Source organism: Colletotrichum godetiae (genome assembly GCF_030913485.1).
Source record: "Colletotrichum godetiae strain CBS 193.32 chromosome Unknown BDP55scaffold_19, whole genome shotgun sequence".
Lineage (NCBI taxonomy): Eukaryota > Fungi > Ascomycota > Sordariomycetes > Glomerellales > Glomerellaceae > Colletotrichum > Colletotrichum godetiae.
In genome coordinates, this window is record NW_026851267.1 from 357640 (window position 1) to 371607 (window position 13968).

The 13968-nt window shown below is 52.4% G+C and overlaps 7 protein-coding genes across 7 annotated transcripts; 4 read left to right on the forward strand and 3 right to left on the reverse strand.

Annotated features, from left to right (window-relative positions):
* The first annotated feature begins 316 nt into the window (after nt 1–316).
* BDP55DRAFT_662849 (uncharacterized protein) lies at nt 317–2101 on the forward strand. Its single transcript, XM_060574835.1, has 3 exons — nt 317–850; nt 1068–1331; nt 1415–2101. Exons 1-3 carry the CDS (start codon nt 446–448, stop codon nt 1892–1894), a joined length of 1149 nt encoding a protein of 382 aa, XP_060429985.1. The 5' UTR covers nt 317–445; the 3' UTR covers nt 1895–2101.
* A 314-nt stretch (nt 2102–2415) lies between these two features.
* BDP55DRAFT_742761 (uncharacterized protein) lies at nt 2416–3202 on the reverse strand (the record flags this gene model as incomplete). Its single annotated transcript, XM_060580474.1, has 1 exon — nt 2416–3202. One exon carries the CDS (start codon nt 3200–3202, stop codon nt 2525–2527), a length of 678 nt encoding a protein of 225 aa, XP_060429986.1. The 3' UTR covers nt 2416–2524.
* A 144-nt stretch (nt 3203–3346) lies between these two features.
* On the reverse strand, nt 3347–4278 carry BDP55DRAFT_631681 (uncharacterized protein; the record flags this gene model as incomplete). The annotated part of the gene is made up of 2 exons (XM_060572313.1): nt 3347–4168; nt 4276–4278. The coding sequence occupies 2 exons, from the start codon at nt 4276–4278 to the stop codon at nt 3347–3349; spliced, it is 825 nt and encodes a 274-aa protein (XP_060429987.1).
* Nucleotides 4279–4817: 539 nt separating this feature from the next.
* Nucleotides 4818–6167, forward strand: BDP55DRAFT_728335 (uncharacterized protein; the record flags this gene model as incomplete). The annotated part of the gene is made up of 1 exon (XM_060579425.1): nt 4818–6167. The coding sequence occupies one exon, from the start codon at nt 4818–4820 to the stop codon at nt 6165–6167; it is 1350 nt and encodes a 449-aa protein (XP_060429988.1).
* A 102-nt stretch (nt 6168–6269) lies between these two features.
* BDP55DRAFT_118276 (uncharacterized protein) lies at nt 6270–9186 on the reverse strand. The gene is made up of 2 exons (XM_060565431.1): nt 8985–9186; nt 6270–8924 (listed from the first exon to the last, which is right to left on the reverse strand). The coding sequence occupies exon 2, from the start codon at nt 8917–8919 to the stop codon at nt 6373–6375; it is 2547 nt and encodes an 848-aa protein (XP_060429989.1). The 5' UTR covers nt 8920–8924; nt 8985–9186; the 3' UTR covers nt 6270–6372.
* A 1191-nt stretch (nt 9187–10377) lies between these two features.
* BDP55DRAFT_693671 (family 7 glycosyl hydrolase) lies at nt 10378–11779 on the forward strand (the record flags this gene model as incomplete). Its single annotated transcript, XM_060577254.1, has 3 exons — nt 10378–11022; nt 11086–11225; nt 11281–11779. The coding sequence occupies 3 exons, from the start codon at nt 10378–10380 to the stop codon at nt 11777–11779; spliced, it is 1284 nt and encodes a 427-aa protein (XP_060429990.1).
* Nucleotides 11780–12205: 426 nt separating this feature from the next.
* Nucleotides 12206–13378, forward strand: BDP55DRAFT_551473 (SET domain-containing protein; the record flags this gene model as incomplete). The annotated part of the gene is made up of 3 exons (XM_060569113.1): nt 12206–12280; nt 12379–12847; nt 12906–13378. 3 exons carry the CDS (start codon nt 12206–12208, stop codon nt 13376–13378), a joined length of 1017 nt encoding a protein of 338 aa, XP_060429991.1.
* Nucleotides 13379–13968: the final 590 nt, after the last annotated feature.

The window sequence follows — 13968 nt, forward strand, 5'->3', positions numbered from 1 at the left end:
ATGCCTGTCAACTGCCAAGGATAAGACCACTGGTCAGAATTTATCGGTAATGATGGAGTTGAATGAGTGAGTAAATTGGTCGCTCCAAGTCCAGTCTCAATATCTCCAGAGTTTATAACGCGCGAGCATGACACTTTCCTTTTATCAACTTCATTTGCTCGTGATAATTCTGAGCTTTGACAGAGTTGCTAGTGAGTAAGAAGAGCTGATGGCCGAGTCTCAGCCACTGTGGCGGTCAGCCACGATGTTGAGCAGAAAGACAAATCGTCAATCCGGCGAAAGCGGCGCCCGTGTGCCTGGGATCAATACCCGCAATCTCCTCGCAGACATCTCATCGGCTACTTTACACCCATTGAATCGCGCCTCCAATTACATATGTACTCATGACTGAGAGGGCCGTGCCGCGGAAAGTATACATGTACTCGGTGCGAAAGCACTTCGGACAATGACAATGCCTCCCGGGCGGCCCCGTCTCGACCTGGAGCCCTTCAAGGATGAAATCATTGCGGCGTTCAACCGGCGCGAAACGGTCGAGAGCATGTTAAAGGGCCTCGCCGCAAAGGGATACGAAGTCAACGGCAAGACGTTCCAGCGCCGGCTCCGAGAATGGGGGCTTTACCGGTATTCCAAGACGCCCAACAAGAATAATGGACGAAATAGCACAGCCGGAGCAGAAGCAGCAGCAGCAGGTCAGTCGAGCTTCAGCGCGCGAGCGAGCGCACCGGCAGCGGCAGCGAGCACGGTGCAGAGCAGCAGCGCAGCGCAAACCCCAGCACCAAGCGCGACGGCATCCGTCACACAACCCCCCGCCTTGCAGCCTATCACGCAACATGAAGAGAGGCCCGGCTCCGTAAGTTCTTGGACTCTCCTTTCCCAATGGGGTAACTGTAACAGTTGAGAGGCACCAAGTGGGCTGCATGACGGTTGGGACCCAGCGGATGTGGGATGGCATTGGGGGGGTTTTCGTTCTCATCAGGGAATTATTAAGAGCAGATGCGCGCCGCTTTCGCTCGCTCGGAACGCGGAAGGGGAATGATAACTATCTAATAACTTGACTTCTTCTCCAGTTGCCGGACGAAGACGACGACGACTCTTCAGAAAGTATTCTGTCATCAGCTTCATCACCAAAGGCACCGCGAAACAACTCTTTACTCTTCAACACATATCTCGAAAGATTGAGACCGCTACCGCAGAGTTCCGTGCCACAACTAAACATGTCTCAAAAAGTCTGGACCCGCCAACACCCCGCAGGCTTCGGCTTGGAGAAGTCCCTCGCCGCTATCCGCGACCCTGCCGCCGCTCCGACTCCGATCCCTTCGCCGCCCCGCGATGTGAGTTTTACCCTAGGCCCGGTTGCCAACATGAGCCAACACAACCACAATGGTGCAGTAGCAAAACTCTAACTACTTTATAGGTCGAAGTGATTCAGCAAGAGTGTGATTCCATCACTTTTCAGTCCTTTACGTACGAGGATGCGTTTGAACTAGGCCACCTCCTGCACGCCCGCCTTCTTCCCTTCGCCCTCGTCAACAGGAAGCCCACAGTCATCTCAATCGCACTGGCAAACAGCCAGCAAGTCCTCTTTCAGACGGCCGTCGGATCCGGCTCGCTTCCCGACAACGAGACGTGGGTACAGCGCAAGCGCAACGCCGTGCTCCGATGGGGCTGCAGCACTTGGCTACTCCACAACAAGATGGATGGCAATGAGCAGCTTTTTGCGTCAAAGTTTGGCATGAGCACGGAGCAGGCGGGAAAATATGCCATTCATGGCGGCGGTGTGCCTATCCGTGTGCAGGGAGTTGAGGGCGTGGTTGCTGTTGTCGTTGTTAGTGGGTTGAAGCAGGATGAGGATCATGGTGTGATTGTTGATGTTATCAAGACTCACTACCAATGATCGCGAAGACAAGCAGCGATTATGAGGAGCATTCTAAAGGTGTTGATACCTAGGTTCAACAGGTCCTACAGAGACGACTGAGACTCGTCTATGATATCCAGTCGCGTGAGCTAGGTAATCACAGCTTATCCCATCAACTGCTAGATGGCGTCAATACATTTGCACGTACATTATGAGGAGCAATAATGGCCTACAAATTGATCCGACCTTATGTGTTTTTCAATCTTTGGTAGATGCTTTCAAAGTAGAGTGAAAATAGGAAAAGACTGGAAAAGGATGTACTGACGCCATTTAACAATTGATGGGATAATTATAACATGAGAAATTGAAGTAATTTATATGATGCGACATCCATTGTAAGTTTTGCATAAGTATGTTTGAAGAAGTTTTTGCATAAGTATGTTTGAAGAAGTTAAGTTTTGCATAAGTATGTTTGAAGAAGTTCCATTTGCTTACTTCTGTATCTAGCTACGAGGGTAACAAACGAGTAGAAGTCATTCTTTGATGAAATTCAAAATCCACAGGCTTCCAGTCAATGTCCTCATTCATCATCCGCCTCCCTTCCTCACTTTCAGGCTCCCAGGTGCAAAGTACAACCCGCATGTAAGGAACGTCTGCCCATTGACAATGTCAGCAGTCAAATTCACCGGCTGATTTATGGGCAAAGCAGCACAGCAACGCTCCGAAGGATGGAACTGGGTTTCCCTCGAGATGTGTCAAAACCTCCAACGTGAAATAACCATGGAGAACCAGTGGCAATTTAGCTACCTGAGGTTGCAGCCAAAGGAAATCCGGTACATCGAGCTCCCACTTGGGACAGTTGGGGTTCAGATGTTCCTGCGTGAATCCGGCATCTGTCATGATTATGAGACGAGCGGGATGTGAATCCCAGTTACAAAATGCTGCCGACGTGGACTTGTCTATTTCCTTAAGGAGCCGAACTAGGGTATCCTGCACCTCAAGTGCATCAGTCAAGCGGCATACTCTACCGCTTGCTCTCATGGCTTGTTTACTCTCGGGATGGAATCGAGCTTTTAACACGTATCCTGTTGCAGATCTGAAGTTAGCTGGTACGAACGAATGTTCTGTGTTGCGCCAACTTGAGAACTCTCCAGGTTTTGCCGTATGGACAAATAGCTGGCATAGAACAGAATTTTTGTTGGCTAGTGCTACGATGGAATCTTGGGTGAGATCTGTCAGAGAAGTGTTATCATGCGGCCGAATAACCTTGCCCACACGCAGATTATCGGCTTGTATGATGCCATAGATACGGTCTACCGGTCTCGAGGTCTGCCTAGACCACGCCATACTGTAAGGGATGTTGAGATTCGATGTGGGCAAATTATGCATGCCGGAACCGATAAAGAGTGATTGTATTTCCTCGACGTTTGTCTTAATGTCCACCTCCCAGTCCTGTAAAGTGTAACCCATTTCTTCGTGGCGTTTGAGGCCTCATAGTATGTTGGCGACGTCCGCGTAGATGCTGTTGCAAAAGTTGACGAGCATTGCGAGATAGCCTTGGTACTTCAAGCCGTCATCGGATGTGTTCCAAGCGCAGGGAAGCCCTTCTGCACTTAGAATCAGAGCATCTTTGCGCAACACTGCTTCCTGCAAGGTCCACAAAGATGAGAACCAGGGATCTTTAAGTACATGTTGGAGCCCAGAATTGACACGGTCAATAGTTTTGCGTACGACGGCCATCCTAATCTCATCATGGTGAACGTCTTCCCAAGTTGTGAACAAAGGCGTGACCGGGCTCTTCACTTCGCTGAAGGTGTTGAAAGTAAGGCCTGCCAATCCGCTGTTTTTCATGTCACGGAATGCCTTCGTAAGACTCTCGTGTGTTACTTCACATAGCCAAACATGCACTTTGACTGCCTTGTCGAAAATGGCGATCTGGTGACCAACTTCCTCCGCATTCATGATCTCGTCTTCTTGATCTATGCAAGCAACATCGACCCAAGCCCAACCAACGTCCTCAAACGCTATGAAATCAATGACGGTTCGGAACGAGTCCAATGTGAAGTGAGACTCTCGTGTCGAGGGAATCTTCCACAGAGCGCCCTTCATCGGCAACCCAGGGACGGCGTGGTCGTCATCTTTGATTTTCCAGCGGCTCCAAGTGTAAGTGAGGATGCTATATCTTGGCGTTTCCGTTGTTCCATAAGCGTTGTGCTCGTGTCTCTCGACTGATGTCAATGTTGGTATGTGTAATAGCCGCCGGGGCCAGTAGTCTTCGATATTTTCATGGATAGTTAACCGGGGCCACGTGTCCTCGTCTTAGCCCCAAGCAGTTAACATTTCCTGTACGTCGCGTATGTCAATGACTAATCGTGTTCATGGTCTATGAAATCGTCGTTGACCTGCAATGTTATACTTACCATGCTTCTGAAGTATGATTGACTCGAAAGCCAGTGATCCCGATGTCAGAATATGATTTTATCAATAGTGCCAGATGGGTTTTGTACCGTTAGTCTGTAAGGCTTTCGACGAGGCGAAATTTTCGTAGAAGAATCTCCCTGACCCAAGAGGCAGACCAAAGCCCCAAATGAGGCATAATCGCATCACAAAGAGCAGAGGATGTAAGCAACAGGGTTCTGCAGTACTAATTACACTTCGATGTACGGAGTACGTCAGACCGCACGACTCACCCCTGGGGCGAATGGGCAGACAAATTTGACATGCAGACCAGGGTCTGGTGCAGGGCCCGATATCACACCAGCACCCCCAAAGTCAGTAAGGCAAACCAACCTCTTTGAGCTTCAACCTTTGCTTTGGATGAGAAAAGGATCAAGTCGAGTACACCGAAATTCTGAAATATTAAAAGACGAGCTCAAGTCCACTCGACAGCACCTGCAGCTCTCTTTTTCTCATAACCCACCAAACATACCTCATCGTGACCAGTGCCAACAACAACGAAGAAATGTCAGCAACATCTTCAGCCCTCGGCGCAGTCCTAGGTTACTTAGGTGCCGAAGTCGCGGGCATAAGCCTATTCGAACGTCTGCTATGGCCAGAACGCTTCTACAACGCCGTCGACGCCATCGCGCTCATCCGCCTGGCCCTCTTTATGCCTATGGGCGGACCCTTGCATCGCGCAGCCCTGGAAACCTTGGATAAGTTCCGCGACCGCGGCCTGTACAAGGGTCGCCGGCGGGGTGACATGCTCGGGACCACTTTCTTTTCCGACAAGGCCAGCGTTCAGTACCTCCACAAGACGGCAGCCACCCCCGATGACCGAAAACTGCCACGGGCCGTACGGAACGGCTTCTGGATTGAGGTTTTGAAACATGTCGACGAGCGTATCGGTCTGGGGGGGTCCTGGGTTGGCGCCGGCCCGGCGCCGGTACCGGATGCTGCGCACTTGAAGGAGAGGGGTGAGGGACCAGCAGACACCGTCAGGACTACGAGACGGATATATCGTCTTGATCTGGTGTTCCAATCACCTCAAAGAATCGAAATGTCTCCACAACTCAAGATCTTCAACGAAAACTTCGGGTTCAGAACATTGTTAGGCATTGTTGTCTCTGAACTATCTTCAATTCTGCTTGCAGTCGCTGCAGGAATTTGGTTGAGCCAGAGCAAAGGTGGAGAGGACGCCCCAGCAAAGTGGTTCATTGGCTTCCTGTGCATTCCTCTCTTCCTGAAGCTATTCGCCGCTACAGCAAGGGTGCGACGGGAGAGCTTGATACATAACGAAGCCTCCCCCGAATCGTCGACCCTCGACGTAACGGCGCCATCTTCACCAGCAGGCGAAGCTCTAATCACCAAGAACGACCTAACCCCCGCCTCCCCAACCCGTCACCAGGAAATCGAAATATTCGAGGTCGAGGTGCCCTCCATCGGCTTCCTTCTCATCTCAACCCCCTCCCCAGCCTCTCCAGCAAGCTTCCAGTTCTTCCGCCACTACGGCCACCCGATCCGCGACAGCACCCTCGACCGCGCTAGGGAGGTGGCCAGCATAGTGACCGTGTACGCCTTTGTCCTCTACTTCCCCGCAGGTTTGCTGCTGCTGTCATGGATGAATCAGCCTATGCAGTACCTCTGGTTGGGCCAGCAGCTTTGGAGTGTCTTGGTCATGCATCTTGTGCGCCTTTTCGGATGGGAGGGCACCGCGCGAACAGAGGAGGCGGTGGCTGCTGCGCTGGTGAGAGATTTCAAAATCGTTCTGGTTGGAGATAATGCTTGTGTTGAGGCTACGCTGCGGATGGAGGAGGTTACGTCTGTGAAGGAGGGGAGGAAGAGGGTGCAAGAAATCTTGGGAGGGATTTAGGATCATGGTGTCGATTTCAATGAACAGAGGAGGGTTAGGTCCAGACGAACACGCAGTTATGTAAATTCTTTAGTGTCTTGAGAAGCCATTCGCATAAGAGAAAGAATATATTAGTTCAGTTCCTTCAGACATACGATTTTCGAACATACATCCGACCATCTCAACCGGCCGTTGACTCGTGGAAAACGCAAAGACTGAGCAGACTCTACAACACCTTCCAATCAACCTTGGAAGGTGGCGGAAGAGACGCTTCCTTTAACAAAAACTGGCCAATCTTGTTGAGATAGTGTTTCCCAAACATAGACAAGGGCAACTTCTCTAGCAGCACGCCATGGAGAACACCCAAGTCCTGGTAGAGTGCAACCGCATAAATCCGCCGAGATCCATGACTTAAATCCTTGAGTGTCGCTAGTACGTCCTTGACGTTCGCCGTATATCTCTCCGGCTTGACCTTTTCATCATCCCGAGGAAGAAAGCAGTCAATACTTCCCGACAATTGGCGCGACCCCGGCTTGTCATCCGACGTCAAGGCGATGCCCACGCCGCGCATGGAGACGCTTGCATCCTCGTTTACAAGCCAACCTGCGACGGTCTCGTGGTCTTGACGGTCAATGTAGGTGTGATCAGAGGATCCCGAGATACTGGCATACCAGCCTGTGGTCTTGGAAACGGGTAGCATGGTCCCACCAGACTCGTTGCGCTTCAGGACTCGCCGCATCTCGTTGGCAGTGCCCGTGGAGCGAACTAGGTCCCTTGCCATGCTCTCATAGAAGATGGCGCCGAACTTTCGTGAGCACTCGCGGAGGAAGGCGAGAGGGTAGGTTCCGTAGACCAGGGGCTCCGCTGGCGGCGCGGGCTTGACGGTGGACTCCGATGCCTTTAGATGCTCGACATACCAGTCCGTCACGCCAACGGCCGACATGATGGCTGGGGCGCGGCTGGATGAGCAGTGTCGGAGGTTCGCGTTTGTGAGGACCGTCGTGGGAGAGCCAGAAGTTAAGGCGTTGTCGAGGCGGGTCATCTTGCAGAGCTGATAGAGGTCCCTGACTGCGTTTGGGAATGTCCGGTCGCTGGCGCTGTTATGGAGAAGTTTCCTTTCTAGGCTGTTCATGACTTTTCCATCGTACTGCAAGGGCTCGCTGAAGGGGGTTGCGATGGGCTCTGGTAGCAAGTTGTAATCTCGGGTGTCTCTGAGAAATACCATGAGGGTTCTCAATGAGATTGCTGTCCCGCTCCTATCTTCCAGCCTGGTCCAGGTGCGAGTATAGAGCTGGATCTCGGGGCAAAGAATACACTCTTGTAACGTCCATAGTGAGGACATCCAGAAAGTTGGCTCGCCTGCCGTAAGATCGTCAGCAAGATCGACTAGGCCTTCCATTCCCTCACGGCGCTTTCTCTTGAGCAGCTCCATCGCCACTGTGGCTGCCTGTGTCGTTTCACTTATTCTATCCTTGATCGCGTCAGTGTCGCGGTTCGACAAGAGAGACTGCGACTTGAGACTCATCCAGTCTAATGCGGCCAGCACTCCATTCCAGGACTCGACATCGTTGATCCAGGCGATGCAGTGACTCGATCCCTTGAAGATGGATGTCTGGTTTGCAATCTCCTGGGCGGCCCTGGGATCGCTCTTGTCCTGCGGAATACAAAATAGATCAAACCAGATGTAGCGGTAACCCAATTCCTTGAGCTGACCCGGAAGATCGCGGACGTCGTATAGAGTGTTTTCTGGAACCAGCCAGGGCACCCCGGGGACAGTTGTGTCGGTTCGTGTTCGCCAGCGACCCCAAGTGTGGCTAATGCATACATATGGGGGGCATTCGGGCAGGCCTTCCACGGTCACTGTCTGTTGACCCTCGTTGTCCCACAGGTAGTACGGATTGATACTCGCCTGGACAGAAGTAATGATCTGGTGTTCCGCATCGTTCTGAACAACGATAGGATATGGAGCTTGCTCCTTAGCAGGAGGATGGCCTGGATGGAGCACTGGGTAGGAAAGCTTCTGGATGGTTGCAACACAAGCAGATCGATAACGAGCATGCTGAAGTGTAGACAGCTTTAGATGGCAGAGAAAAGGCTCCCAGAAGTGCGGGTGGAATTCGAAGAGGAAGAGCCTGAATAGGTGCGAGTGGTAGAGGGAGGTGTCCGTTTTGACTTCACCGGCGATGCGACGAAGACCGTAGCCATCAGAGGGATTCGATATCGTCCAGAAAGGCCGGTTGCTTTCTAGGCGCGCGACGGTAGCTCTCAAAAGCTCTTCGTCGCAGTAGGCCGCCTTCCACCAAGACTGGAGAAGATCAAACGATCGTCTTTGAGCGGGCGATATTGAGTCGCAGAACTCGGCCTCATCCCGAACCAGCTGCTGGATTTCATCCCAATCGTCCAGCAGAGAAGCCCAGCCGTGCAATCTCTTGTGAGCATCGAACTCTGGTCCACCCTTATATCTGGCTAGATGAACCCATAACGGGCTTATCGGCCAAAGCTTAGATTCGAGAGGCTTGAAGTGAAATTCCTTCATGGCTGAGTATGTCTTTCGGTCTTGGTCGACTGCATCCTGCCATTCTAGCCGCGGGCCTCCTTCGGCTAGGCGTCTCTTTTCCAGCTCATCGTACGCGGCCCATCGAGGGTGAAGTAGGGCCTCCCACTCGGGGGAGAAGATGTAAGTAATTCTAATATCGTTGTCGGTCTTTTCGCTGTTCTTTTCCTCATGCCATTGAGTGAGTTCGGCTGTGATGCTGCTGTCTGATGGACACATTGCTGCTGTTTATCCTCAGTCAGAAAAAGTTCATGGAGAACCAGTATATATCTGTTCATGCCTACCTCGATTGGAGTCTGTTGAGCTTCTCGTAAGTCAAATTGTGTTTAATCGCGGTTGTTTGAATGCGGGATTTCAAGCCCTCATATATTCAAGATATTGGTGGAAGTTCGCACCAACTCAACAAAGCCGCACTCATTCATTGTTTTAGTATTGCTTGACAAGTCGACACAACGGTATTGAGCCTTGTGTTTCCAGGGATCTGGTCCTTCTGCAATCCCTTCCGTCAATATTATGGGTTGGCATATGCAAGTAAGACGCGACTCACGAATCATCTTCTGAAGATATCTTGCTGCCTAGCGCTGGCGATAGCGACACTCGGTATCTCCACAATGAGGCCATAGATGCTGTCCAATATTCCCGATTTCAAATTGAGCCTATTGTCACAAGGTATGTCGAAACTGAAGACTCGCGACGAGAAATTGATTGCCTGATGAGCCTCTGCTACGGGTGCATACCAGCTTGGCGTCAATGCTAGAATCCGAGCCGGAAGAGCTGGTTCCCCTCTGCGACTGTGCAAGATGGATCGAATCACCACCCCTGGTCAGATACCCCTGCAATTGCTTCGCGCGGAGAAATGGAGTACTCGAGCGCAAGCTGTCCTCAATTCTGGTTCTCTCCGCTTTCTGCCCATCTTCAGATTCCAACAAACGCCATGAGCAAACTGACGGAAAGACCAAGGCAGTATAAAAATTACCCCTGTCAGGAACAGTCGGCTAATCAGCGGACTTCTGAAGAGCGACGTGACTGGATCGTTGTCAAGTCGAGTAATTTACCAATGCAGGTTCATCTGCACCAAGATGGAAGAGGAGGGTAGAGTTGCATCCAAGCGAGCGGCCAGATCTTCCCCCATGCACGGTTCCTGGCCCGTTCTACCGTGAAGCCACGCGAAGCAACGAGGGGGATAGACAATGAATAACTGTTTTCCACATCCAAGCACATTTAGCATGGCACTAGGCCCGTTTTCAACTTACCTCGTGGCGGATTGCCTTTGATTTAAAGCTGCCAACCCTTGTCGGCAATCAATGGCACTGCGCCTAGACAGCCCGAGAAAGACTTCGGAGGGTGATCTTCCATCGTCTCAAGGGGAACAAGACAGCGCCGGGAAGAAGAAGTAGGGCTTGTTAGGGGCTAGTTTTACTCTCTGGAGAACGCGCTTCGTTGCCAATGTGCCCCTGAATGAGTTCAGAATGGGTATACGGGAAGAGACCCGACAACCGATGGTCAAGTTGGAGGAGGGCATCTGTCCCTGAATATATATGAAGAGTTGGTTCTCTCACAATCTTTTGTCGAGACGCGCGCTATGCTGGCTCCCGGTGCCTCTGTCGCTTTTTCTTCTTCCTTCTGGTGCCTGTAATCAAGTTCTCGAGGACCTTCACCACGGCTAAACCATTCATGATGGCCTCTTCCCTCTCCCGCCTGGGTCTCGCCGCCCTCTTCATGGGCCTGGCAGCAGCCCAGCGTCAGATCGGACCAGCCGAGAACCACCCGCCTCTCACAACATGGCGCTGCACAAAGGCCGGCGGCTGCACCGAAGTCAACAACTTCATCGTCCTCGACTCCCTCGCGCACAACGTCTACCAGGCCAACGGCGGCGGAAGCTGCGGCTCCTGGGGGAACCCGCCTAACGAAACGGCGTGCCCTACCAAGGAAGCCTGCGCCGAGAATTGTGTCCAGGAAGGCCTTGACGACTACAGCCGTGTCGGAGTCACGACGGATGGCGGTGCTATGACCATGTATCAGCTTAAGGATGGCGTGCAGGTGTCTCCGCGTGTATATCTTCTTGATCCTTCCAAGGAGCAGTATGAGATGATGCACCTGACGGGCAAGGAGTTCACATTCGACGTCGATGTATCGAAGTTGCCCTGTGGTATGAATAGCGCCCTGTATACCTCGGAGATGGAGGCCGACGGTGGCAAGAGCGCGCTCAATACCGGTGGCGCCCGCCATGGCACGGGGTACTGCGATGCCCAGTGCTACACTACGCCGTTTATCAACGGGGAAGCCAATATTGAAGGATACGGTGCATGCTGCAATGAGATGGTGAGTTGTCTGTCCTTGGAATCTCGTATAGCCCCCCAGAAGCAACTAACAGTGCTGTCACAGGACATCTGGGAGGCCAACTCGCGGTCTGCCCACCTGGCACCGCACCCATGTAACCAGACAGGTGTCTACCTCTGTGAGGGAGAAGACTGTGCCTTTGAAGGTGTCTGCGATAAGAACGGTTGCGCCTGGAACCCGTACCGGTAAGTACTCATCGCTTCAATCCCGAAGTACAGCTCGGAACCTAACACGAGACAGAGTCAACCAAGATGACTACTACGGCCGTGGTCCAGAGTTCGACGTCGACACGACGCGCCCCTTTACAGTCATCACACAATTCCCCGCCAACGAAGCCGGCGTCCTCACCGAGATCCACCGCCTCTACATCCAGGACGGACACTTGATCCGCAGCGAAGTCGTCAACAACACGGATCTGCCGCAGGTCAACTACCTCAACGATGAGTTCTGCGAGGCGACGGGCTCTCGACGGTTCATGGATCTCGGCGCGCATCAGGAGATGGGCGAGTCGTTTGACCGCGGGGTGGTGCTTGCGTTTAGCATCTGGTGGGATGCCGGCGGCGGAATGAGGTGGTTGGACGGTGCGCCGGAGGCCGGGCTGTGCGATGAGACGGAAGGATTCCCAGAGAACGTCGTCAAGGTTGAGCCGAATCCGGTTGTGACGTTTAGCAATATCAAATGGGGCGAGCTTGGGTCTACGTTCAAGCCTCAGTGTAAGAACAAGCCCAGGAACGTGTAGCTTGCCTAGAGAACATCAGCCTGCATTCGTGTGTCGAGTCTCGTCCGTCTTTTATTATCCGGTTCCGTCGATATTTCCATCAGATATGATATAGTGATTAATGTATTGCACCCTAGAAAAGGTATATTTCTACAACCTGGAAGTCGATATATTCGTAACAGAGAGAGAAGGTAGAAGAACGTTCTCGGCCGGGTCCCGAACGCGGCCCCACCGAATTGACGGCTGAGTCAGCACACCAGGGAGCTTGGACGCGTCGCGTAAAGTGGTTGGTGGTTCCTGCCGCCGATGGTCAAGTTGCCCCGCGGTTCCAGCTCCGGCAATGAGCAAGCTGCGAACACCTGCGGATACACCTCTCTACACACTCCCACTCCGTCGCTCTCGGGATGCCGCTCAACATCTTCAACTTATCATACAGCAGCTGATACCATGGAGGCGGTGACTGAGCGCCATTTCTTTCACCATGGCGCGTCTAAACCTGCCACAACCAAAACAGCTCTCAGGGTAGGGAATCTCATAGTCCAATGATGCTGCAATGCGTTTACGATTGTTCCTTTCAAACGGCTAGATGATTGGAGTTTAATCTGATCGATGTACCGCAGGCTCGAGAGAGAGAAAAGCTAGACTGCCAGTGGTGCCAGGTACGAGCTTTCCCGAACCACAAACAGTACCCGATCACGATCGTCAATGAATTCGACGATGAGGTTATCCCGCCTAATTTTCGATTCCTCCAACATTCGAAGCTCGGCCACGGCGTTCAGGCCGCGGAGGATAGTTTCCGAAGCGGATGCGAATGTGAAGACGAGGAAGAATGTCAGTACAAGGGCTGTCTCTGCCTACAAGAGCAGGAGGACAACTCGGACGACGAGGGCGAAGCGAGGAAAAAGGTATACATGTACCATATGCACGGCGCCAAGGCCGGCTTGCTGCGGTCAAAGTTCCTGAGCTCGACGCGACCCATCTACGAATGCCACGGAGGCTGTGCATGCGACGTGAGCTGTCCTAACAGGGTGGTCGAGAGAGGTCGACAGATTCCTCTTCAGATATTCCGGACAGAGAAGACGGGCTGGGGTGGGTTGAGCTTGAAGGCTGCTGTTATACTGGAGAGAAGCTTACAGTTTGACAACAGGTGTCCGATCGTTGCTCGACATTAGAAGAGGCCAGTTTGTTGATAACTACATTGGCGAGATCATTACACCACAGGAAGCGCAGCGCCGACGGAATACCTCCAACTTTGCGCAACAGAAGGACGTTTATCTTTTCGCGCTTGACAAGTTTACGGACGAGAACTCCCCAGACATGCGCCTCCAAGGTCCCCCGCTCGAAATCGACGGCGAGTTCATGTCCGGACCGACACGGTTTATTAATCACTCTTGCGAGCCGAATTTGCGAATCTTTGCCCGCGTGGGCGATCATGCCGACAAACATATCCACGATCTCGCCTTCTTTGCGCTTCGCGACATTCCTCGCGGAGAGCAACTCACGTTCGACTACGTGGACGGCGTGAGCGAGGACGCTGCCGATGCCAAAGACAAGAGCAAGCAAGGTGACATGGTCCCGTGTCTTTGCGGCAGCAAGAATTGTCGACAGTTTCTGTGGTAGTCGTAGAGTTGTACTGAGATGTATTTGGACTCGATGACAGGTCTGGCTTTTGGATCGTGGAACAGCTGGATACAATTCGATGCTAGCTGCGATGAACATCATCCCGTTAGCGATAGCGGGATCTGTGGAGGCCAAGGAGAACCCAATGATGAAGGATGCCGACGTCATCGGCATCGGGCATTTACAGACCTCCCTTCAACCTTGCTCATGAGCCTGGATTGGAATACACCGGAAGACAACGGGCGAAGAAGACTGGGTCAGGTGCAGAAACGGCATGACACGGAGACTCGGTGGGGTTTTTTGAAGCCTCAAGCCTGAAAGGAGCTTACAATCTGGATCTTCAGGGATGGCCGGTGCGCCCGGTTCGTCTGAAAAGGCGGAGGACTCGGGACGCCGAGAGGGGATGACCTGGGTTTGGACATGAAGCATGGCCTCATTGACGTCCAAGTCGTGCACGGCGCACATGTCAATTTTGATGTCGAACCAAGCATGACGCGATCAATGCATCTGAGCCTAGGTAATCAAATTGAGGTGTCAGATCTGGTGTCGCGATGTAGACGCAGATCTGATGTGTTACTTAGGCAAACTTC